This window comes from Acinonyx jubatus, chromosome B4 (assembly GCF_027475565.1).
Source record: "Acinonyx jubatus isolate Ajub_Pintada_27869175 chromosome B4, VMU_Ajub_asm_v1.0, whole genome shotgun sequence".
Taxonomy (NCBI): domain Eukaryota; kingdom Metazoa; phylum Chordata; class Mammalia; order Carnivora; family Felidae; genus Acinonyx; species Acinonyx jubatus.
In genome coordinates this window covers 136101460-136127001 of record NC_069387.1, presented here as the reverse complement: position 1 = coordinate 136127001, position 25542 = coordinate 136101460, and the positions used below count along the sequence as shown (strand labels likewise).

The following is a 25542-nucleotide window of genomic DNA, read 5'->3' as shown; positions in this document are numbered from 1 at the left end:
TCCAGGCCCTGGGCCGCTCACACCGGCCCCACGAGGGGAGGCAGCCGGTTCTCGGCAAACAAGCCGTTTTGTCCTCATGGAGACGCCGAAACGTGTGCTGAGGTCTGAAGACGCCTGGCCGGTTCTGCCACCTTGGGGAAGCTGGTCTAGTCAGTGTTGCTCTTGGGTTCCTCGCACGTTTCCGTGGCAGATCCGGGGCGCAGGGGAGTCCGCTCACTGTGCGTGACGTGGCCGCGCCCTGTCATGGGATTCAGTACGAGTGGGCACGTGAGGTGACCGCAAGCGGTTGGAACATCGGGGTGAAGCCGCCGGGTCCCTTAGCCTGTCCTTCCCCTGTTCCCCCACTGCCCCTTTCCTGCGCACTGTTGCACGTGAATCCCTGTAGGCTGGTCAGCAGCACTGTCATGGGGTCCACAGCTCCCGTGTGCAGGCCTGACCAGAGAGCAGGTGTCCTGGGAGGCGGTCCTGGCCCGCCTGGGGGGCAAGACCCAGTTCACACCCGCGTGTTATGGGCGGAGCTGAGGCTCGCAGTCTGGTGGTTGAGCGGAGTTCACGCAAAGCCCCGCGGGGAGGCTCCTGAGGAATTTGGTGTGGATCCTGGAAGCCTGGGCCGGTGGGGCTGTGTTCGGCAAGCCCTCCCGTCCGGTCTGAACCCGCTGTGTTTGAGAAGCGACGGCGGGGTACGCGTTCGAGGAGCGACGGCGGGGTACGCGTTCGAGGCTGCGTTTTGACTTCTCGCGACGTTCCCGCAGCCCAGCTGCGTGTGAATTCTCTGGTGCAAATTTCGGTTGGTCGTTCCTGACACAGAGCGGGAATCCACTCCGTTCCCAAGCCTGGCCGCTCCAGGTATCTGGTTTCGAGGAGCCCCCGCGTCGCCTTCCCCTGCAGCCCACGTTTGAAACTGAACCCCACTCGCCTCCCCGATGAGGAATTGTTTGCAGCGGGTTAAAAGGCTGTAGAAACGTGAGCGCTTTGTAAGGACCAGACGCTTTTGTACACGCAGGCAAATCTCCACCAGCTGCTCTAGAGCAACTGGAAGGAAGCGTGGGGGAGGGTCTGCACCCAGCGCAGAAAATAAATTGAAGGGAAAGGAAGAGGGACAGGACCCTAAGTGGTGACTTCGGTTTGGGGGACGCCATCCTTCGCCCAGCCTGTGTCCAGCCCCTTTGGTTGTGAGAATCATTGCCACGAGGTGTCTCTATTTCCTGGGTGTTTTTCTTCTGTGCAAATGGGTGGCACACTTTTAACGATTCTTAGGAGTATCCGGGGCCGTTCGTTTTGTCTTCTCTTGTCCCTGTGCGCCCTTCCGTGCGCACAGAGTCTCGGCGCGCTCTCCTCTGCCTGTGCCCGATCCCCGCGTCAGCGCCCCGAACGAGCGGCTCAGACTGCTTTGTCTTTTTCAAACGCGACAGGTGGACGCACAGAAGTAAGCCTGGTGCTTCCACGGCCCTCCGATTTCCTTCCCACTGGGGATTCCGTCGACGTGCCGGCCGCGCGGGAGGGGACGCGTGTTGTCTTCCCCGGGCGAGAACAGATGACCTGAGCCCAGATCAGATACACCTGCTGCTGTCTTTGTTCCGCTTCTCCGTCCTGCCCCGTCACGGCTGCCTGTGCAGTGACGTGCGCTCGGCCCACCCTGACCGAGCGCTTTCCCTCTGTCACGCGTTTCCCTGCCGGTGACCGTCTCCGCAGGAAGGCCACGCACTGTCATCCCCGCTTTAGAGACAGAAATGGGGATGGCGCTTCCCAGAGGTCGTCCAGGTAGAGAGTGGCCATGGGGGTCGAGGAGGGTGGAGGCCCATCCAGAAAACTGGCTTTTTTTCTTGTTGAGATGAAACTCACATCACATAAAATGAACCGTTTTATTTTTTTGAAGTTTATTTTTGAGAGAGAGAGGGAGACACAGAATCCGAAGCAGGCTCCAGGCTCCGAGCTGTCAGCACAGAGCCCGACGCGGGGCTCAAACTCACGAACCGTGAGATCGTGACCTGAGCCGAAGCCCGACGCTCAACCGAATGGGCCACCCAGGCGCCCCCCAAAATGAACCATTTTAAAGTGAACAACTTGGGGGGGTGCCTGGGTGACTCAGTCGGTTGAGCGTCCGACTTTGGCTCCGGTCACCATCTCACGGTTTGTGGGTTCGAGCCCCACGTTGGGCTCTCTGCTCTCAGCACGGAGCCTGCTTCAGACCCTCTGTCCCCGTCTCTCTCTGCCCCTCTCCCCACTCATTTTCTGTCTCTCTCTCAAAATGAAATACACTTTAAAAAGTAAAATAAAATAAAGAAAAGTAATAATAAAGTGAACAACTCTGTGGCACTTGGTGCATTCACAACATTGTGCAGCCCGCTGTCTCCGTCAAGATGGGAAATATCTTCAGCCCCCTGAAAGGAAACTCTGTACCCACCAGCGGTCTCTCCCACTTCCCCCCAGCCCCCGACCCCCCGTGCCTGCTTCCTGTCTATGGACTTGCCTCTTCTGGGCATCTCTTGGAAACGGAATCCTACAACAGGGGGCCTTGGTGGCTGCTTTCCCTCGGCATCATGTCCTGGAGGTTCATCCGGTCGGTGGCTGGTGTCAATTCTTTGTTCGTTTAAGGCTGAATCGAACTTCCATGGAATGGAGAGGCCACGTTGTGATTATCCGTCCTTCTGTTGCCGGACGTTTGGGTTGTTTGTGCCTTTGGGCTCTCGTGAGCAGCACTACCGTGAACACCAATGAGCGGGTTTTTGTGGGGGTCTCTGTTGTAAGTGTCTCGGGTCTGTCCCCAGCAGCGGGCGTTGCCAGGTCCTTTAACCTCTGTGTGTAAGTCATGCGTCTCAAGTCCCCTGCCTTACGGACTTCCTGTACGATGGCCGCCCCCCATGCTCTCTTGGTGTTCTCCCGCCGGGGCTGACCGTGCGGTGGCTGTCGTCACGTGTGTTAAGCAGACTGGCGGGCGTGTTAGGTTGCTGTCCCTCGTGCTGCGTGTTCTGGGGCAGCCTCGGGAGGGGCGGGATGGTGGGGTTCTCCCGGGCACTTCACTGTGTCTCCCCTGCTGGCCCTTTCAGTTCTTAATCTGAGAATGTGGGGTTCTGTGGCCGAAAGGGCCTTCGCTTCCGACCTGACGGCCCCTGGGTCCGGGAGCAGGAATCGAGAAGCAGGTGTTGGACGATGTTTATCGGAAACTGTCTGTTCTCCTAAAAGTCGCACTTGCTGCTTTGATGAAGTAACACCAGGTTTTGAAATCTCTCTTTTTTTTTTTAAGCTGATTTATTTATTTTGAGAGAGAGAGAGAGAGAGAGAGAGAGAACAGGAAGGGAGGGGCAGAGAGAGAGGGAGACACACGATCCCAAGCAGACTCCACGCTCAGCACAGACCCCAACGTGGGGCTTGATCCCATAAACCGTGAGATCATGATCTGTGCTGAGATCACGAGTCGGACGCTCAACCGACTGAGCCCCCCCAGGCGCCCCTGAAGCCTGTCGTAAGGGTGGGCTGCTCTAAATACCAAGGTTGATTTTTGCAGGAGGTAGAGGGGGGAGTCTTTGCCTCGTTTTCCTGCCCATCCTGCGTGGATCCTGGAGCTCTGAGCCGGTTTGCGGTTTTGCAAACAGGAGCTCTGCCTCATTAGAGCTTTGCAAGTGTAAATGCCATTTTCGTCTCCAGAGAAGTCTCCCGCCCATCCCCCCAAAATGCAGATTATACGTTAAAGATAACCCAGGGCCACACAGCCTGGGGATGGCTCTTCCCCAGGGATGGCAGCTAACACTTAGGCGTCCTATAATAAGCACTTGTGCCTGTTTTCCAAAGCGGGCTGCTGTAACTGAGCGAGCAAGCAGATTATTTTTTATACTCATCTGACTTGAATAACCAAAAGCGAAATCTTTAAGGATAGAGCTTATCAGGTCTCATGATCATCAACTGGTGTAAAAGAAACTGAAGAAGCTTATCCAGGAACTAGGATACCGGGTGGCATTAGATTTACCGAAGAAGGCTTTCCAGGAGACTCGTGTATCTCATTTAATGTCATTCTTGACGTCGCTGTAACATAGTGAGGACAGGTATTCTAATATTTGTATTTCTTAAAGACAGGGAAACTGAGGTTCACTGACAGGCCTTGTGCAGTCAGATGGTTGGCCAAGAGGGAGTGGTAGGCTTCCCCGGCATCACCATGTACAGTGGTGCAGGCTGTGCACTGCCCAACTTGGGACGGGGTTGGGGGGGGCACCACCAGGGTGAACAGGGCACCCCCTGGCATCACACGGTGTGGCCACCTGGCTGAGCTCCTGTTACCAGCAGCTTCTTTGTCCTGCCTTCTGGTCCAGTGTGCCCCATCAAATGGATGCTTCTTTATTCCTCTGAAAACCTGAAGATTTCTTTTGGCATCAACTGTGTCGTTGTTATTTTCCTATTAAGAGGTACGGAGGTGATTTGGTTAATCCTCTATTATGTTTACAGCTCCTCGTTTCCAATACTGTTGTAAAGAAGTACCAGTTTGTATCGTCTTATAAACACAAGCGGATCCCAGAACTCTCAAGTGGGGACACTGGGCCTGTTGGTCTTGGGGGTGATGGGAAGGATTGCTGGGGGCTGGAGAAGGCGTGTGTCTGTGGGGAGGGGGGAGCCGTGTGCCGACTGGGAGGCCTGGTGGCACTACGTGGACCACCAGCCACCCATCTGTCTGTGGGTTGGACAGACGGGGAAGGTTGCCTGGCCCAGCCCGTACCAGCCCTCTGGCCACCTGCTATATTTCTGGAACTTTGAGACCCGCACACTCTTGTTGTCAGGCTCCCGGCCTCACGCCGGAAGGATGTCCGAGGGCTGTCTGGGTGGACGTGCTCAGTGTCCTTGAGGGACAGGCCAGGAGACCGGTGGGGGACGCCCAGGGACAGGGCCGGCTGGGTGTTACTGTCATTGGACACTAACCACAGCTTCCTTGAGAAGGGAACCTGCTTCTTCCAGAAGTGAGCCGGTTACCCCCCAAGTCACCGATTCCAGAGGAATTCTTGTAACCAGCCCTGGGTGGGGAGACTGTGTGTGAGGCCCGCAGGGACGGCCGAGGGGGGAGGCTTAGGAGGCAAGTGGGGCTTGGCCTTGGGGCATGAAGGGTGGTTGACTTTGGGGCCAGTAAAGGGCATGGGAGGGTCACTCCGGGACGAGGAGAGGCCCCTGGGCCCAGGAGTGACCAGGAGCACCCGGGGGTCCACGCTCCAGGAACATGGAGGGGTGAGCAGGAGCCTGCTCGGGAGGCATGTGGCCAAGGCGTCCCAGGGCTTTGGCGTTGGCTCCTGTAGCAAAATACCACAAACTAGGTGGCTTAGGACAACACGGTAATGGAGGCCAGAAGGCCGCGGTCACCGTGTCCGCAGGGCCCAGCTCTGTCAGCGGGCACCAGGGGAGGGTCCCAGATCCCGGTGGTGCCGGGGAGCCCCTGTGCTCCTTGGCCTGCCGACGCAGCACTCTGTCTCTGCCTCCGTTGCCACGTGGCATCTCCCCGTTTGTCTGTCCCTGGGCCTGCCTTACAAGGTCACCAGTCACATCGGATCAGGGTCCCCCCTGCTGTGGCATGACCCTGCTTAGCTAATTACACCTGCAGACCATTCATTTCCAAATAAGGGCACATTCGGAAGCTCTGGGAAGGACGTGAATTTCAGGGCTCCCCAGTACAGCCGCTTCGGGGGAACTAATTTAAAACAAGGCCGTCCACACATGGCCTGGCCACGTCCTCATCCCCTGCGGACGGGAGGCATGTGCTGGCGCTGGTGAGCCCACCGCGGGCACTTGAAGGGGACACACTCATGCCTTCTGTGCTTTCTGTTCTCACAGCCCAACATCGGCCGCCTGGGCCTGCCCCACGGGCCATCTGGAGAGAAGGTGGCCGTGGTGACCGTGGACGACTGTGACACGGCCGTGGCTGTGCGCTTTGGCGGCCTCATCGGGAACTACAGCTGCGCTGCCCAGGGCACACAGAGCGGCTCCAAGAAGTGAGCATCCCCGGGGCTTGGCGGGGGAGGCCCAGGCAGTCACCCCCTGTGACGGCTGCTCCCAGCAGGGCCGTCCAGGGCGGGACCCTGAGGCAGGGCACCTGGGGCCCCAGCGGCCTGGCAGCCCCTGTCCAGGCTGGAGTCAGATTCCCTCCCCTTGTTTGGGGCACCTTCCCTCTGACACGTTAGAACCTTCTAGAATAAGTCCTCTCATCAGTTCTGCCGAAAGTAATGGCCAGACCAACCCCGAACGGCCTGGCTTGTGACGGCTGGCTTGATGACCCCAGAGACTGTGGGATTGCTGGCCTCGATCCACCAGGCACGGGTCCCTGCGGTCCGGTGTTGGGTCAGTAAACCTCCCTCTGGTACGTCCCGGAGGTTTTCTGTGGATCATCCTAACTCGGAAGCCCAGACAGCCCTAAGGCCAGTTTTGTGATGCCGGCCCCACCAGCCAGAGCTTTGCTCCTTCCTAATTGCGTTGTGGTGGAGTATTTAAGAAGCTTTCGACGTCCACAGTTGGAGGACCCGATCCGTGCCGGGCATGGGAATGAAATATGCCTGTTTCCCCCCACCCCACCCAGCTGTGCCCATTGTACCGAGAAGAAAGCTGTCGCCTGGAGACATTAGACCCCTTGCCCAAGACCACCCTGCTGCTCGTGTGGAACCAGGGCTCTCGTGTGCTGTGACCTCTTTAAGGTCATCAGAGCCCGGGGGGGAGGGGTAGTGCCACGATTTGGCATTGACTTGTGCCTGCTGGGCTGCGTGTTTGGCTTCGACTGGCCCAGGCAGTGGGTGGGACTCCCGTTTGCCCGGCTCTGATGCAGGTTTGAAGAGTCTGAGGCACAGAGAGACGTGAAAGCCAGTGGTGGCCCCAGAACCGGGACCTGCCGTGTGTGGTCTGACCTGTGGGCTGCCCGCCTCCCCTCCTCCCCGTTCAGTTACGGACGTTCAAGTGGATGGGTGTGCCTGGCGGCCACCGGGATGTTACAGCAGCTTCAGGGCCCCCGACGCTGCCTCTCATCTTTGCCCCCGCAGGTCCCTGGATCTGACCGGCCCTCTGCTCCTGGGAGGCGTCCCCAACCTGCCCGAAGACTTCCCCGTGCACAACCGGCAGTTTGTGGGCTGCATGCGGAACCTGTCCGTGGACGGGAAGAACGTGGACATGGCCAGCTTCATTGCCAACAACGGCACCAGGGCAGGTGTGAATGACCGCTGGGGCGCACGGCCGGGCGTTGGTGGCCTCCTCCACGTCCTGGGCAGTGACTTCTTCCTAGAGCTGACCACACCTGTGTGCAGCTAGCGGTGGGCTGTTAGGAGGGGGGCCCGGGCTCACGGATGTGCTGCTCTTGGGGCCTGGGCGTTTGGGGTGCCTGTGACACCGCCGGGCTGGGCAGGGCACTCGGTCCCCCAGTCTTGAGCATGTCACCAGGTGACCCGACGTCCCTGGACACGGGCAGGGCTTCCTGTACCATTCCGGGTCTGACCATCGGACTGCCACCAGAGGGTCCCGGCCTGTCCGCCTCCCCTCGGGGCTGCTGCTCACCGGGCTGCTTTCACACCGCGGGGTTGGCGTCGGGGGCAGTGACCGGTCCCCCCGAGGCACGATCCCTTCACGTCTCCTGCTCTGAGAGCGTACCGCGTGCCCTGTGTCCTCAGGTTGTGACGCTCAGAGGAACTTCTGTGATCGGACGTGGTGTCAGAACGGGGGCACGTGCGTGAGCAGGTGGAACACGTATGTGTGCGAGTGCCCGCTGCGGTTCGGCGGAAAGAACTGTGAGCAAGGTAAGGGCCTGGCATCCGTGCCCGCCCGACCTCGGGGCCTCGGACGCATTGCTGTCGGGTGACGGGGCTCACGCAGGCTGGTGCGGCCAGGGCCACAGCCTCCAATGGCGTGTGTGTCCCCAGGCCTGGGTCTGGCGGAGAGAGAGGGTGGGGACGGGGGGGCTGCAGGAAGCTTGGGCTGCAGGGGGGGCCCGGCTGCCGGTGGGACACACGCCCACACCCAGAGTTCCTGTTATGGAGGCCGTGGGGCCCGGCCGGCCGTGGCTGTGCCAGAGTGAACAGATGCCAGCATTGGATTTGTAAGAGCAGGAAACAGACGGGCCGGGGCCCGTGAGGCTGTGGTCCCCCAGAGGCAGCCGCCAGCTGGCGTGCCCTGTGCTGTTGGCGGGTGTGCCCCACCTGGGGGATGTTCCTCTGTGTGACAGCCGGGGTCTGGAGGACACGGGGCAGCTGGCCGGCACCCCGTTTGTGCAAGGGTAACACACTGGATGGGGTGTTGATCCACCTCTGTGGTCCCCCCAAACATCTGGAGCCCTCGGCTGGCCAGCGGCCTTCCCACCTCTGTGCCCATGATCAGGAAGAGAGAAACAGTGGCCCGCATGCCTGGGCATCGGAGCCCCCCCCCCAGACACAGATGAGGGTTGGTTAGGCCACAGGGTCGACGTGTTTCTCCGGGAACACGTGTGTGGTATTCACTGCAGGCTCACGCCGTCCCACGGGGAGACCACCCTCCCCACAGCCCCGCCCCCGCCCCGTGGGCTCCCCGCACAGCCCCGCCCCTGCCCCGTCGGCGCCCCACCCAGTAGGTGTCACGTAGGGCAAGGGAGGTTGGGCTCACCACGCCCCCCAGCACCCCATCTGCTGAGCCCAAGGATTCTGAGCCACGACATCCAGCCCGAGAGCCCCGCCCATCATGCCCTGGCCAGGGCTGGGAACCCCCAAGCCCCAGCCTCACTCCCGGTGAAAGTGGCGCGTGCCCTAGCGGGCGGGCTTCTGTAAGCCGCTGGCTCCTGTGCTCGGAGACCTAGAGATGGATGCCCGAGACTGGCCTTCGTTTTCGTTTGGTTGGTTCGTTTGTTTTTGAGATAGAGTGTGAGCAGGGGAGGGGCAGGGAGAGAGGGAGAGAGGAGAGCGCTGACAGCTGAGAGCCCGGCGTGGGGCTCGAACCCACGAACCGTGAGAGCACCACCTGAGCCGAAGGTGGGTGTTCAGCTGACCCAGCCACCCAGGTGCCCCTGAGACTGGCCTTTGTATTGCAGTGAAAAAGGCCCAGAAATTTTTCCCTCCCCTCTCCCGGGAGCCCGTCCTGCCCCCCTGCAGCCGGCAACGGTTCTCAGAGGCTCGTCTGATACCTGGGGCCCCGCGTTTCTGTGTCCGCAGTCATGCCTCACCCCCAGCGCTTCAGCGGGGAGAGCGTCGTGTCCTGGAGCGACCTGGACATCACCATCTCCGTGCCCTGGTACCTGGGGCTCATGTTCCGGACCAGGAAGGAGGACGGCGTGCTGATGGCGGCCACCGCAGGCATGGCCTCCAGGCTGCGTCTCCAGGTGAGGGGGGACCACGTCCCACCCCGGGCGAGCTGAGTGGGGCAGCCAGAGCCGCCCAGGCAGCACCCCCCACCCCCAGGAAGCACGGGCTCCCCGTGCACACAGGCAGGGAACCTCACCCCTGCGCCGCCTCCCTCCGCCCGCACCGGCCCGGCGGGGTCCCCAGAGCGAGGAAGAAAGGAAACACGAGCCTGCTTTCCCAGCCAGCCGCACAATCCCGCCATTCATGCCAGGGAAGAGCGCAGGGAATCCGGTGTGCAGCCACGATTCCCCCTGGGGGGATTGATTCCAGCACTTTCTTTTCTTCCATTATTCCTGAGACGGGGGGTGGGGCGCACGGGGCCAGCTGGACCCAGCAGCCCAGCTCCTCAGCTGCGAAACTCAGCCAAGGCGTGTTGTAGACAGCGGCTGTGGCCTGCGGGCATTTCGGAACTAGAGGGGACGCAAGCTGCACCTTCAGGTAGAGATGGGGGGCCCGGGGCTGGGGTGCCGCGTGTAGGTCTGCGCCCCGCGCTCTGCTGGGGCTTTCCTCGACATCCCGAACGCTGAGTCTCCTCCCGCGTGTGCTCTCTTTACCTTTTTGCAATTTGCTGTGTTGTCTATTTTAAGTGTCAGATAAGCAGAGTTCCTAAGAACCTTTTATTTTCTTTTTTTTTAATGTGTATTCATTTCTGAAAGAGGGAGAGAACACAAGCGGGTAAGGACCAGACAGAGAGAGGGGGAGACACCGAATCGGAAGCAGGCTCCAGGCTCTGTGCTGTCAGCACAGAGCCCGACGCGGGGCTGGAACCCACGAAGCGCGAGATCATGACCTGAGCCGAGGTCGGACACTTAGCCGACTGAACCACCCAGGTGCCCCTCCTAAAAACCTTTAAGAAATGGTTTAAACACACCGTATTCGTTAATCTCTGTGCCACAAAGAGCTCCCCCTGCATTTTCCCAGCTCCACAGAGATTGCACTTGGAAAAACAAGGAAAGTTATGGCCGTTTGTGGAAGTCACCCAGCGGCCCTGTTAGCCTGCCTTCGTGCCTCTGGCCCAGTGTCCTGGTGGCCGGAGGGAGGGGCTCTCACCGTCGACGCCAGCCTGCGGTTTTGCGATATTCGAGGGCCCAGGAGACCCTGCCACCCGGGGAACCTGGGTACGGGCCTGCTCTCTCTCGGCTCCTGGTGCCTTCTGTCTACAGTGACGGGGGGAACAGGAGGTTCTTGAGTAAACCCTCCACTTCCGAGCCCTTCGGCCAGGGGGCCACACCCAGGGATTGTCCCTCTTAGAAAGCCCACTTTCTGACCCTTCTCAGAGCTGATCTGCCTCCTGATGCAGCAGCGGCACGTGGGACCTGTTCCTCGCCACTGCCCTGGGCCCAGGGACTGGTCCTTCTGCCCAGTGAGGAGTGGCCTTAGTTCCCAGAGTAGGCTGTGCTGCGGTCAGAAGGTCAGACGTGAGATGGACCCCACGGAGCGTCCACTCCAATCTCTTTTTGCTCAGCAGAGGCCTAGAGACTCTGGGCTCTGGGTCCCGTGGTTCCCTTGTGCCCCGGGCTCTGTAGTGCCCACAGGACCCCCTCCCATCGCCCCTGTGGGCTGTCCACCTGGAAGCACTTGGAAATGGCAGGGGCAGCGGGTGGGGACACAGGCACTGTCCAGCGCCTCCTGTGGGCTCTGTGTCGGAGGTCAGTGTGGGCAGGACCTCGAGGGCTCCCAGTGGACAGGCGGGCCCCAGACTCGCCCACGGATCAGTGAGGACAGGGTGCCAGGGGGCCACGACTAACCCTGTCCGGGCAGGGGGGCTGGGGGCTCAGAGCCCTGACGGAAGCCTCTCTGTCTTCCACCTGCCCGGCTCACCTGCGTCACCGCTCAGCGGCATTTCCAGCGCGGACCCATTCGGGGGTGCTGAAGGGGGTACCTCTGTGCCTCCGATAATTTCAGCTGTCGCTGTTTCTCCTTAGTAACTCGTGACTTCAGAGGTTTCCAGGCAGTCCCAGAAGCTAGGTCCGGGCCAGAACTTGGCAAGCACACTTTTGCCTCAGGATGGCATTTTTCTCCGTGGTTATCTCACTGTGGAAACAAATTAAATTGGCTCTTTCGATTCAGGTGATGAATTGGAACTTGTAGGTTGTCCTTTGGCAGCGGGGTCTCCGTAGGAAAAAAGTATGCTTTCAGGAGGAACAACACTGAAAGCCACAGACTCCCGTATTGTTTGAGTAATTACGTTATGGGTAGCTAATCCAAAAATTTAGGTGTTTTTTTTTTTTTTTGGCCAGGGACTGTGGCCAGCCCCTCCCTGTGGAAGGCTGGGTGGCAAGAGTGGTGGCCTTGGGGGGAATCCTCCAGACCTCGGTGGCCACCCAGAAGGGCGCTCCAGGGCCCGAAGGCCGGTCAGCTGGGCGTTACTGGAATGTTCTGGGTTATTGCCATGTGGTGTGTTTGAACACAGGCCTCCTGCAGACCCTGTAAGCTCTGTGGGGCGGCCGCGTAGGTGTTCCTGGCCTCTGCGGCAGGCCAGACAAGCTACGTAGTCCCCCTGCAGCCCAAACAATTTGGGTAATTGCACTCAGGCGCCCTCGCTTCGCCTGCATTGTCAAGGGAGATAACCTGGCCATTGTTGAATGCTGCCCCTCTTAAATCCGGCGACAGACCTGAGGTGGTGAGCAGTGACTGTGCATGGGCCTGGAATTCATTCTATTGCCTTTGTCTGTAGACATATGTCATTTTTATTGTTGATCCACTGGCCTCAGGGTTTTGTTGCAAGGAAAGAGCATAGCCAGGGAGATTAAGGACGTTGACTTAAACTTCTGTGGACAAATGGAGACAAAGCCGAAAAAGGTAAAAAAGTCCTCTTTATTTCACTCTCGATTAAGACCCAAAACCAAAAGGGGCGCCTGGGTGGCCCAGTCGGTTGCGCGTCCAACTTCGGCTCAGGTCACGACCTCACGGTTCGTGAGTTCGAGCCCCGCATCGGGCTCTGTGCTGACAGCTCAGAGCCTGGAGCCTACTTCGGATTCTGTGTCTCCCTCTCTCTTTGCCCCTCCCTTGCTTGCACTCTCTTTCTTTCTCTCAAAAATAAATAAACATTAAAAAAAAATGAAAGGAAAATAAACATTAAAAATTTTTTTAAAAAGACTAAAAAGCAATATACGTTATTGGTTGCATAATCTTGGTAATCACTTAAAAACATTTTCTGTTTTCCATTATGATTTCTTCTTCGATCCTTGGGTATTTAGAAGTATGTTTCTGGATTAGCAAACAGGTGGCGTTTTCTAGTAAATCATTTTGTTGTTGATTTTTGCATAGTTGCAGGTCAGGGAAGGCATGCTGTGTGATTTCAGACCTTTGAAACGTGTCGAGACCTGCTTCACAGCCCAGCATTTCATCGTTTTTTTTGTGTATGTCCCACCTATGCCTTGAAAGAATGTGTGTTCTATAGCTGTGTTCTGTAGTGTCCTATATACACGAAGTGAGTGAAGTTTGTTCATTGTGGCATTCAGACTTTCTCTGTCATTGTTGATTTTTGTGCCTGCTCAGTTGCTGAGAGAAGGGAGTTTTAAAAGTTTGCAACCCTTCTTGTTCCTTTTAGTTCTGTCGAGTTTTGCTTTATACATTTTGAGGCTATGTTATTAGGTGCATACAAATTTAGGATCGCTTTATTTTCCTGGACAAGTGACTCTGTCATACTATGAAAATTGCCTTATGTCTAGAATTTTTTGTTTGCCTTCATGTCTACTTTGTCTCCCTTTGTCTCACTCTACTTTGTCTCACATTAATAGAGCTACACCAGCTTTCTTTTGGTTGGTGTTTACGTGATGTGTCTTTTTCTAACCTTTACTTTCAACATTTCTGAATCCTTATATTTTATGTTTGTCTCTTTTAAGCAGTGCATTCGTAGTTGTTTTTTTTAACCTATTCTCTTACTTGAAGCCGTCTTTAAACATGAGTATCTTGGGGCGCCTGGGTGGCTCGGTCGGTTAAGCGTCCGACTTTGGCTCAGGTCATGATCTCACGGTCTGTGAGTTCGAGCCCCGCGTCGGGCTCCGTGCTGACGGCTCGGAGCCTGGAGCCTGCTTCCGATTCTGTGTCTCCCTCTCTCTCTGCCCCTCCCCTGTTCATGCTCTGTCTCTCTCTGTCTCAAAAATAAATAAACGTTAAAAAAAATTTTTTTTTAATAAAAATAAACATGAGTATCTTAGGTTAGTTGCAGTGCTATTTTCCCATCTCCTTACATGTCTTTCAACATGGTAGCTCCAATCTTGTCTACTGAAGTGTAACATTTACCTACAAAAGGAAGAGTCTACTGGTCACCTGAATCTGTCTCCTTGAAAGTTCTGTGATTCCTCAAGTCTGTCCTCGAGTCTGTGTCTGATGATTCTATTTCATGGATCCACCCGGGGCGGCGGGGGCAGGGGTGGTCTGTTTCCATCCATTCTTTCTTGTGTCTCTTGGTTTTCACACACACTGTCTTATCTCCTTGGGTATGTGGTTATTTTTGATCGAGTGCCGAACATCGTATTGAAAACACAGATAATTTGATGCCAGAATGGTGGTGTGGCTGTCCCTCGTGTTTGCTTCCGACGGGCACCCCCACATACCTTGGGTGGGTTCCGAATCCCAGGTTCTGTCATCCTAGCCCCAGGAGCCTGGAAAGCTTTGCTCCTCTGTTAGGCTCAGCTGACAACCATCAGCGGAAGGAGACCCTGAGCTCCTTTCTGCAGATTTCCATTTGCTACCTGGTCGTGGCTCTGTAACCCAGCCTTGGGTCACTCAGCACTGCATCTTGTGTTTCTCGGTGTTCTCAGGAAGAGGGTTGGTCCACGAGGGGAAACGAGATCTTGGCGTTAAAGATGTTTTCTTAAAACAGGAATGTCTTAGGCCAGTTACTTGGCCTATGGCTTTTTTTTTTTTGGTTTTTTTTGGTACATATATATAAATGTGGTGGCTTGAATCCCATCTCATAAAGTGGAACATCTGCCTCCACAAATAAGAACCCGGTAATCATCTGAGTCTGTGACTGTTCCCAGTAATTAAGCCCCACGTGAGTTATCTTACCTGCCCTCTGTCCACATTTGACACTTCTTGCCACGGAAAAAGGCATAGGATCTTGAAGAGTGTTACGGGCAACAAGAAATTACACTTGGCCTACTTTTTAGGTTTATCTGTGGCCCAGTGCCCTGTTTGCAGGGCTCTGTTATGTAAGTGACTGCAGAGTATTTTCTGTTCTGCTGTCGTCACATCAGTTGGTAGGTCTGGCTCTCCCTGTCCTACAGATCCTGAACAACCACGTCCAGTTCGAGGTGTCCCACGGCCCCTCGGACGTGGCATCCATGAGGTTGTCCAGGTCACGCGTGACTGACGGGAAGTGGCACCACCTGTTGATAGAACTGAAGAGCGCCAAGGAAGGCAAAGACATCAAGTACCTGGCGGTCATGACCCTGGATTATGGGATGGACCAGGTGAGTTGGCACCTGTGCCCTCTTTGGAACAGGCACCTTCACCGGGTGTACGGAGAACCGAGTGACCCCTCCACGTGCCGGGACGTGCCGGAGCCCTGGAGGGTTTTGGGACACGTGTTCGGGCCCCCCTGAGTTTGGGTCTCACATCCTGCCTTACGCTGCGGTCACCAGTGTCTGTGCCTCCTCCCCCTGCCAGATGGCCAGCTCCTGGACTCAGGAACTGGACCCCATCCGTCTGTTATCCCATCGTGGTGCCCTTGGCACCTGTAGCAGTGGTCTCTTTCAGCAGAGCTGACCAGAGTGACGACTGTGGCTTGGTGCTGTGCCTCTGGGGCACACAGATAAATAACACACGGGTCCTCGCCCTCAGGGTGGGTGGCGCGTGAAGGTGGGTGAGCAGATGAGCCCGGGTGAGCAGAGGGGGCAAGCGATGGGCGAGTGGCATTCAGAGCATGCTTGGTGAACCACACTGGGTTTCTACTGGTGGCGGCTGGTAACGAGAGGCCCTTTTTCTGGGACGTCCGCCCACTTCGGGGGCTGCTTGTGAGTTTTCTGCCCTCGAGGTCTAGGCGCATTTCCCACCTGGCTCTGAGGATAAACAGCTGTTCTGTTCCACGTGCAGCCTTGCAGGGCCTGAGGGTCCAGCAGCGACGTTCGTAGATGCCTGCCGTCCTGCTCGTCCTTTCCGTTCGCTGCTGTCTTCTAGTTCACCAGCATTTTCCTGCAGTGGCTCATCAGCGGTGCCCCTTGTGGAGGTGGGAGGGTTGCCCCCGTCCCCCCGGCCGGCCATCTTGGCTGGGCCGGGCGGGGAGGACGTGCATCCTGGGACCCGGTCCCCACTCCTGCCTGTCACACACAGACGGCTGCGTTCTCTCCTGAGAAGGCCGAGCCCGGCTCGCCCCTCTGTTTGGAGGCCCACGTGTCCTCGGGCTGTAGGGAGCTCGCCCAAGTGACCGCGTCGTCAGCCTCTGGGCATGTTCTTCCCAGAAGATGTTTCCAGAATGTGGATGTAGCCCCCCCTCTCCCGCCACAGGACACGGTGCAGATCGGGAACCAGCTTCCGGGGTTGAAGATGAGAAGCATCGTCGTGGGCGGCGTGTCCGAGGATAAGGTCTCCGTGCACCGCGGTTTCCGGGGCTGCATACAGGTAGGGCAGAGCCGTGGCGCCTGCCCCCCCGTGGGCAGCTCGGGGCCCTTGGTCCGCCTGCTGCTTTTCAGTGAATGAGTCATTCGTCTGATAGCCGACCCAAGCTTAACAGTCCCGCTTCCAGCTTAGACCGGCCCTCCCCGTGGTCCCCTCCGGCCCTCCCCCCGCATCCCCATCACCGCGTCACCGTCCACCACGGCAGCTTTGCCTTCACGTCCTGTGTGGCACGTGCCCCCCGCTGCCTCCCCCGGGCCCCCCCCCCCCCAGGCCCGCCTGAACCTGCTCATCCCCCGGAGCAGGTGTCCTAGCAGCAGCCGGAGTGACCTGTCAATCGAGTAGCTCCGCTCGCGTGCCCCTGGCCTCCCACTGCGGGAAATGAACTCCCGACCTGCCTCCCCTTCACGGCCCCCACCCTCCTCGGTGACCGGGCAGTGCCGTCTCTGAGCGCCAACCCCCTCCCCCCGCCAAAGCGCCGTCCCGCAGCGTGGAACTCGCCGTGTGCGTCCCCACCGCGGTGATGTGCAGGCCGCCCCGCTACCCGGATGCCCCCGGCTCCCACGAGACGCCACCTTCGTCGGCGGCCGCGCTCTCCTGCCACCCGCATTCGCTTTTCCTTCAGGACACCAGCCACGGAACTGTCGGAACGCGGACTCGCTCTGACTCCGTTTCCGGGCGGCTGGTCTACCCACCTGGTGCTCATGCCTGCCCTGGTTCCACCTCCCTGCCCCCCACGCAGGTCCCAGCTCTGTGCATACGTGAAGGGTTGCTTTTTGACGACCAAGAGAACTTGGGGCCCTCTTACCCCCTGGTTACTTTGGGGGGTTCCCCCCACCCCAAGACACAGGGCTGAATCCGGCTGCCCCTCTTTAACTCAGGGGGTGAGAATGGGCGAGACGTCCACCAACATCGCCACGCTCAACATGAACGACGCCCTCAAGGTCAGGGTGAAGGACGGCTGTGACGTGGAGGACCCCTGCTCCTCCAGCCCCTGTCCCCCGCACAGCCGCTGCCGCGACGCCTGGGACGCCTACTCCTGCATCTGTGATAAAGGTGGGAGCCCCGCCCACACCCCCCGGCACCCTGCAGCCCCTGAGCAGAGGGCCGTGCTTTGGCCTCGAAAACACACGGAGGAGAGCGGCCTTGGAGCAGCCCCCGACCCGTGCGGGTCTGCGGAGGGCGGAGCCTTGTCACTAAGGAGTGTGCCCTCATTCCCCTCTTTGTTTATATTTACTTATTTTTGTATTCGCTTTAAATGTTTATCTCTGAGAGAGAGAGAGGGAGACTGCGAGTAGGGGCAGAGAGAGAGGGAGACACAGAATCCGAAGCAGGCTCGGGCTCCGAGCTGTCAGCACAGAGCCTGATGCGGGACTCGAACCCATAAATCGTGAGGTCGTGACCTGAGCCCAAGTCGGATGGTCAACCGACTGAGCCTCCAGGCACCCCTCTTTTCATTTTTTTTTTTTTTTTGAGAGAGAGAGAGAGAGAGAGAGAGTAGGAGAAGGGGCAGAGAGAGAGAGAGGGAGAGAATCTCAAGCAGGGTCTACACTGTCAGCACAGAGCCTGATGCCGGGCTTGAACTCACGACCCATGAGATAGTGTGACATGAGCCGAAGTCAGACACTTAACTGACTGAGCCTTCCAAGCGCCCCTGGGCCTTCTCTTCTTAAAGTTCGTTCCCATGTCTGGTCCTCACCTGAGGCACAGGGGACACTCCAGGCTTTATCCTCAGGGCACAGGATGAGGGGAGGGAAAGAATTCGGGAACAGCCCACACTGTAGAAGATTATACTCTCAGCCTGAACGTTGAGGTGCTGCCATCCTGCTCCGCTCGTACCCGTCCCCCGTGTGTCCTGGGGAGGCCGGGCCTCCTGCCCTCCTGGGGGGTCCCTTTCTTGCCTTTCCAAGTCTGACCCACCGAACGTTTGTGCTTCCCGTGACTCCCCCATTTCCCTCGGGGACATAGCCCGGAGAGTTGGGGGAGCCACGACGGATCGCTTGAGACGTCTTGCCCTGCAGGCTGGGGCTCCAGAGGGCGGGCCCGTGATGCCTCGGGCAGATTCTGGCGGGGGGGGGGGTGGGGGGGGGTAATGCTGGCCTGTCCCCGCAGGGTACTTTGGAAGGAAGTGCGTGGACGTGTGCCACCTGAATCCCTGCGAGCACGTGTCGGCCTGCGTGCACAGCCCCAGCTCCCCGCGGGGCTACGTGTGCGAGTGTGGATCCAGCCACTACGGGCAGTACTGCGAGAACAAGTAAGACCCCGCCTGTCGCGTCCAGCGGCTCCTTCTCGTGACGCCTCTCCTCTTGTCACTTAGCACAAAGATACGTAGGATTCCAGATAACACGGACGTGGCCGTTTGTTTGTTTTTCAAATTGGGCCAGAAACGAGTAAGAGTTGAACTGGCACCTGGGACCAACCGCGTTTGAGCACGCTCCCACTGCGGGGACATACGGCGTGACTCACGTGTGTAGAGCCCAGCCGTGCACAAAGCAGGCGGGCACTGGGGTGCGGGGGGCCAGCCCTGCAGGCCGGGCACAGAGCGTGGCTTTTTGGAGGCCACGGAAGCCTGGCAGAAGCGTGGCAGGATCGAGCGTGGGTCTCAGAGGGCCCCGGCCGCCGCGTGGAGCGCGACGGGAGCAGGTGAACGCCGGAGGCAGGGAGGCCGGGAGGCTGATCGTGCCCCCGAGGGCTGGCCTTGCGGGGGCAGAGGGCGGCAGAGGCGGGAGGGGGAAGGTGCCCCGCAGCTCTGGGGTCCCCAGACTGTGAGTGCAGATCCGTGAGCACCTGGCTGGAGCCCCCGGCTCGGCAGTTCTGACGTGGTTATTTTTATGCCCCTGCTGTGTACACAGTCAGTACTTAGTAATTGCTTGCCAGGTGGGTGAGGGAGTATGAGAGGTTCGCTGCCGGCTGGGCGGGTGGGGGGACGGAATGCCATTAGCTGAGACGGTGAACACAGGGCGGAACCCGAAGGACGTTTGCTTGGGGAGGTGCGTCCCACAGGTAGGGGGGTCTGCAGATGATGCTCCGGTGTGTGGTCAGGGTGGGAGCGGAGGTAGGGTGACAGTGACAGGCAGCGGCCAGAGCCCGGGAGGGGTGAGCGTGGCCTCGTGACCTTCGACGCCGCACGTCTGCGGGCCTGCTGGGCTCCCGGGGCACGACCGGGCCTGTGTCGTGATTCTGAAGCCACCACTGGCTCCAGCCCATGGCTGCACGGAGCCGACCACGGTCCAGGTCACATCCGTGGAAAGGCAGCTCTGAGCGTCTCCGGGGACGTGGCCAGTGTTTGACTCAGGGCACCCGGGAAGGCGTGGATGCCCCGGAATCCCTTACTCAGGATCTGCCCGCCGAGGACCTTTTGCCGATAGGCGCCCCCCCCGCCCCCGGGTCCTGCGGAAAGGTTGCCAGGGCAGTCAGGCTCGGTCTGCTCTGTTGGGGCTGGGGTTGAGAAAGTCTGGCCCGGCAGTGGGGTCACTTGTCACTGAGCGCCCCCGTGAGCCAGGCGTCCTGGGGTGGACACCGACGGGTGCCGTCCCCGCGGCTTGGAACGTGGCGAGGTCACGCTGATGGGACGTAAGCCCAGTTTGGGGTGCTCGCCTGTTCTTCCGGGTAGAAGAAAAAATAGCGAGCAGACAAATCATTTTAGAAATAAGTTTTGCAGGTAGAAGCCCTCCGGACATGGGGCCCCTGGAGGCTGGGATCCTGAGGGGTCACGGGAGAGTGAGGCTGGGGACGAGCAGGGGGGATACGGAGGCCACCGCAGGGGGAGGGAGGGGCCCAGAAGCAGGGTAGCTCGGCCTCCTGGCCTGCGACAGTCTTCGTCTGGCTCCAGGAAGGGTTATGCACACCTTCCCTCTGCTGGCCTGTTTTCCCAACAGGATCGACCTTCCGTGCCCCAAAGGCTGGTGGGGGAACCCCGTGTGTGGACCTTGCCACTGTGCCGTCGGCAAGGGCTTCGATCCTGACTGCAACAAGACCAACGGACAGTGTCAGTGCAAGGTGAGGCCCGGCCCGCGGGCGGATGGAAGCCACGTCCCCACCGCCACCTTGGGGAGCCAGCCCCGCGGGATGGGCGAGTGCAGGGACGCGTCTGTTTGGACATAGATACACACACCCATGCGTGCACACACACACACACCTCGACGTGGACATATATGCACGTGCACACACACATATGTACCTGTGCATGTGCACACACATCCACCTAGACATACACACACGTGTGCTCAAGCCCTAAGCCCCGGGAAATCGCGACTCACCGATGTCCCCGGTACACCGGGGCTGGTCTTTATCCCTGCGCTGGTTTGGCCCGTGGGAACCCGAGTCCTTGGCCCCGCGCCCCGCTGGTAACCGGAAACAGTCTCTGAGAGCCTGGCTCACCCTCGCACCACTGCCAATCTCCTACTTTCCTGGTCTTTTATCAAATTTCCTCTCCGCGATGGCTGTAAGTTTTAATCTATGAAAAGCTTTGGGGCGCCTGGGGGGCTCAGTCGGTTAAGCGGCCGACATCGGCTCAGGTCGCGATCTCGCGGTCCGTGGGTTCGAGCCCTGCGTCGGGCTCTGGGCTGATGGCTCAGAGCCTGGAGCCTGCTTCCGATGCTGTGTCTCCCTCTCTCTCTGACCCTCCCCCGTTCATGCTGTGTCTCTCTCTGTCCCAAAAATAAATAAATGTCTAAAAATATTTTTTGAACTATGAAAAGCTTTGCCTGCACCCCACCTGGGGTGTCTGTCATTCTCCTGCACGGTGCAGTCACCTCGTGGTGCCAGTCTGCCACAGTGCTCTTGGGACAGCCCGTGGGAGACCGCCTGCCCCCGGGTGTCCTGGAAAATGCCACGCACCTTCAGAATCGTGTCTACACTGCTATGTCGAGCCGCTGGTCACTTGAAACCCAGAGGAGAGATCTGCCCCCGTTGATGAAGGTCGCAACTGCCAGGGCGTAGGGTTGTGCCCACCCAGGGAGGGAAATGGCCGTCACGGGTACTCTTGGCCGTTCAACATCAGTAACGTCCCCCGTGCACCATGGCGCTTCCAAAAACCGAACGCTGTCTCCTGAAACGCTTACATCTGCTCCAGCCGGAGCAGGTCAGGACCGGGCCAACCACATGGAGCCAGACTGGGTGGGTCATCTGTGGGAGGAAGGTGGCGAGGGTATTTGGGAAAAATGTACCTGGGATTTGTTCTCATCAGAAATTACAGAAAATGCACAACAGTATATTAAAGGTGACGGTGACACCCATCTCCCCTCCGGGGGCGACTGCTAACATTCTAGGGCCTTCTCCAAGACACTAAAACACACAGAGTGGGGACAGTCCCACGCTCCTTCCTGACACAGGAGCCCGGACACTGGCCGTGGCTCTGCCCAAGTCACAGCCCCATCCCAGTCTTCAGCGGGGACGCTCGAGTGACCTGGCAAGGGCAGCGTGGCCAGTCAAAGCCTGGATGGGCACAAACCCAGGACCTTGCAGTCTGAAGCCTGTGCTCTGGGCCGTCACCCTGACCTGCCCAGTGGTGGACACTCCGGTGGCTTCTGGTTTCTCTCGGTTAAAAAAGACGATGCAAGGGCCATCCTTGTCCTTCAATCTCCATTGGAATCCAGTATTTTCTAGGACAGATAGGCAGGCTTCCCACAAGTCTTTGCTAAGAAGTTAGAAGGGTGCTTTCCTGGAGACTGCACCTGCCCGTCCGCCATGGCGGGCGCCCAGGAAGCCCCCGGCGGGGGGATGTGGGTGGAGGGCAGCAGAGAGAGGCCCAGGAACCGCGCTGTAACGTTGACGCGCTCCGGAAGAATCGAGGTGTAGAGCCCCGCCCGTGTGCGGAGTCCCACGCACGGCTTCTGGCTTTCGCAGGAGAATTACTACAGGCCCCCGGACCAGGATGCCTGCCTGCCGTGTGACTGCTTCCCGCACGGCTCCCACAGCCGCGCCTGCGACATGGACACTGGGCAGTGCGTCTGCAAGTCGGGCGTCATCGGCCGTCAGTGCAACCGCTGTGACAACCCTTTCGCCGAGGTCACCATGCTCGGCTGTGAAGGTCCGAGCTGCCCCTTGAACCCCTCAGGCCACGTCGCAGGGACAGGCTGCTGGGCGTGTGTGTGCGTGCGTCCACGTGTGCACAGAAGACTCCCGGGGCTTGGGGAGGGTCGGCAGCCTCCCGGCCTGCCTGTGTCCACAGGAGCTTCAGGTGACCTGGCCCTCGCGGAGGGCATGGGTCAGAGCCAGGGCCCCGCCCTCCCACGTTCTCACGCTGATGAGGGAAAGTGCAGGGGTCCGGTTCTCGACACGGGTGCAGCATGTGGGGCGCTGTGCACCCTCGCGGCCACGGCCATGGCCACGCCCGGCTGAGTGGCCTTCTTTCCCCCGTCCTCCAGTGATCTACAATGGGTGTCCCAGAGCATTCGAGGCCGGCATCTGGTGGCCGCAGACCAAGTTCGGGCAGCCGGCCGCGGTGCAGTGCCCCAAGGGATCCACGGGTAAGTGCCTTGGCCTGTGGCATCCATTCCAGGCAGGAAATTGGTTGAGGCACGTGGCTTACGGGAGACTTGGCCGAAGCATGGGAACTCACGGGATGTTCTGCGTTGACGAAATTTTGTTCCCTTAACTGTCAGTGGCGAAAGCTGGAAGGGCTGTAACGCAGACACGAAGGGCACAGTGGCCGGGATCGGGCAGGCTGCGTCGCTGTTCCCAGCGCTGGGTTCTCTGTCATGTGGGGGTGGGAGCCGCGTCCGCGCCCCGAGGGGGGTCGGGAGGTCCAGTGAGACCACGCATCAGAGTCGGATTCGCAGCAGGCGTGCAGACAGACAGACGGACGCTCGTCATTTGGCAAACGACGGAGCCGACTTCTCTTTTCGTGGACTTGCTCACATGTTTGCTCCTAATCGCTGGGCGGCCCACGTGGCACCTGCCTGGCCCCAGCCCCGCCCAGGGCTGTGCTTCACTCCTGGAGTTCCCGTCCCCGCTGAACAGACGGGATTTGCGTGCATTCAGGTAAACGAGCGTAATTAACAATTGGAATTTCAGGGTTTCCTCTCTGTTCCCCGTTCCCCAGGGAATGCAGTCCGGCACTGCAGTGGGGAGAAGGGCTGGCTGCCCCCGGACCTCTTCAACTGCACCACCGTCTCCTTCGTGGAGCTCAAAGCCATGGTAGGCTGGGCCTCGGGGGGGGGGGGGGGGGCGTGCACGCGGTGGGGTCAGGAGAGGGGGCAGGTGCGAGGCCTCCGCATCGCCCCAGCCAGGGGCTGGGCATGGCTTGGGTGCATCAGCGCCCACGTCTGTTCTGGGCACCCACAGCCGGGCGTGGCTGCTCCTCCCGTCAGGGCCAGCCCCGCGCCTAGATCTGGAAACGCGGAGTCCCCGCATTCCGGTCCCCTGCCCCCGATCTCGCCTGTTTGTCCCCGCGTCCCGCTCTTTGTTCTTCCCTCGGTGGTCTCTTTCCAGCGCCTTTTGGCCTGACAGCCCCTCCTTTCTGGTTCCATAGTTAACGACCAAAGCTCGTTTTGGGGTTTTGGACTTTTAAAGTTCTCATCTGACGAGGAGGCTTTTACCGGAAGGGAACAGATTTCTGAGTGACAGGAAGGAGCAAAGCGGCCATGGCAGCCGTGCGGACATCTCGGGTGCCCCCCCCCCCCTTTCCAGAATGAGAAGCTGAGTCGGAACGAGACGCAGATGGACGGCGAGCGGTCCCTGTGGCTGGCCAGGGCGCTCCGGAACGCCACACAGCACGCGGGCGCGCTCTTCGGCAACGACGTGCGGACGGCCTACCAGCTGCTGGGCCGCGTGCTGCTGCATGAGAGCGGCCAGCAGGGCTTCGAGCTGGCGGCCACGCGGGACGCCCACTTCCACGAGGTGAGGCCGTGGAGCAGGGAGCCCTCGGGGAGGCCCCCAGGCCGAGGACGCGTCTGGGCCCAGGCGTCCTGCGGGGTTGGCGGGCGGCCTGGGTCTGCCCTCAGCCGTTCAGGGTCGCCGCACCCAGCATCCCCAGGGCAAAACTTCACTTTCCGCGCCGGAGCCGGCACGGGGGCCCGTGAGACCGATGGCGGGTGTCAGGGGCATTTTGGCGAGGGCACGGGCGGGTCACGGCCTTGGTGGTGGGGACAGTCACGGCCGCCGACCACTGACCACTCAGTACCCGCGTTCCGTGTGGTTTAGTGACTCGGCCCCTCACGCCCACATCCCGTAATGTAGCATGGTTACTGCCGCGTTTTACAAGTAGGGAAACTGAGGCAGAGAGCGCCAAGGGCACGTAGCCTGTAAGGGGGCTCCAGAGTCTGTGCTCCCACCTCGAGGGCCTGCTTTCCAAGGACACGATGTCTCCTACGAAGCACATCCTGTTTTCTGTTGGAGTAACTGGCCCCTGAGTAACGTTTGCTTAGAGCGGTGGGTGAGGAGACGCTCATTCGTCCCGACGTTTGTAAAGTGCCGGGCGGTGAGCAGTGTCACCCGTGCTTCCTCCGGACTCCTCTCCGGACCTCCCCATCCTACAGAGCCCCCGGGGATCCTCTCATCCTCACGGAGCCCCCAGGGAACCTCTCCATCCGTAGCAAGGCAGGGCCCCCTTGATTGCATTTCAGTCCGAGCCCCAGTTTGGGCCGATGGAATTCGTTCTTATTTCTGAGTCTTTGCAAAAAGAAGTTCCCCTCCTGGTTTTCACCCCGGAGCCCCTGTGGACAGCCCGGGTCACCTAAACCCTGAGACGTCGGGGTGGGGGGTCAGGAGTGTCACCACAGGGTAACCCGCTCTGTGTCCTTGGGCCACATCGCTACGTGGTCAGCAGAGGGGACGGCGGGGGGCTGGAGTTCTGATGCAACCGAGGGCCCTCCCCGTGCCTTGTCCCCTTGGCGTGGTGGGAGGGACGTGGGGACGCCCTCAGCAGGCTTCTCCGTGACACGTGGCTCCTGCCTCTGACACGGAAAACAGGGAGGATGTCTCCCCATCCCTGAGCCTGGGCCGGCCTGGTCTGGGCGAGCTAGAGGCCTTCCCGAGCCGGCGTGCTCCCGGCCATGCCAGTTCGGCCCCGCTCACCGCCTGAGCGCCCTCTGTGTGTCTGTCTGAGCAGGACGTGGTCCGCACGGGCAGTGCCCTCCTGGCCCCGGACACCCAGGCCGCGTGGGAGCAGATCCAGCGGGGCGAGGCGGGTGCCGTGCAGCTGCTGAAGCGCTTTGAGGCCTACTTCGGGAACGTGGCGCGAAACGTGCGCAGGACCTACCTGAGGCCCTTCGTCGTCGTCACCGCCAACATGAGTAAGGGCGCCGGCCGCCCGGGTGCGCGCTGTGCTCCGGGCGTGGCCCCTGCTGGGCCGTCTTTAGGGAAGGGTCAACCAGCTGTGTTTCCTCGTCCGCAGAGAGACAGGACCCCCCTCGTCCTGGTGTGTGAACCGGGGAGACGCACACGTCACTCTCGCGCCCAGAGAATCGGGGGCAGCTGAGGTGAAACGCTGCAGGCTGGACCATGGGGGTCCTTCCAGAACTTGGCTCTGAGGCTGTCTAGGGAAGCGGGTGTGGGGTCTGCCTGCAGGCCCAGCCCTCCGGGCTCACGCCGGGGGGCGCGGACCCAGGGAAGGACAAGGGGGGCAGGCTGGCCAGGCACCTGGTGATGGGGGAGCATCTGTCTGCCCTTCCCGAGTCGGGGGCTGAAGGTCAACAGAGCAACTCCCTCACGAACGGAGTCA

General features: G+C 59.7%; 1 protein-coding gene across 3 annotated transcripts in view; it reads left to right on the top strand.

The window, feature by feature from the left end:
* Positions 1–25542, top strand: part of CELSR1 (cadherin EGF LAG seven-pass G-type receptor 1) — a 134591-nt gene that overhangs the window by 87325 nt on the left and 21724 nt on the right. For all 3 annotated transcript variants that reach the window (XM_053199528.1, XM_027070428.2, XM_053199527.1), the window contains 14 exons: positions 5806–5963; positions 6999–7162; positions 7620–7745; positions 9126–9292; positions 14552–14737; positions 15771–15884; positions 16760–16934; positions 17991–18132; positions 19757–19877; positions 21726–21909; positions 22247–22348; positions 22924–23018; positions 23511–23720; positions 24931–25114. In XM_053199528.1, the coding sequence (XP_053055503.1) occupies positions 5806–5963; positions 6999–7162; positions 7620–7745; positions 9126–9292; positions 14552–14737; positions 15771–15884; positions 16760–16934; positions 17991–18132; positions 19757–19877; positions 21726–21909; positions 22247–22348; positions 22924–23018; positions 23511–23720; positions 24931–25114 (2128 nt within the window). The remainder of the gene's footprint in view (positions 1–5805; positions 5964–6998; positions 7163–7619; positions 7746–9125; positions 9293–14551; positions 14738–15770; positions 15885–16759; positions 16935–17990; positions 18133–19756; positions 19878–21725; positions 21910–22246; positions 22349–22923; positions 23019–23510; positions 23721–24930; positions 25115–25542) is intronic.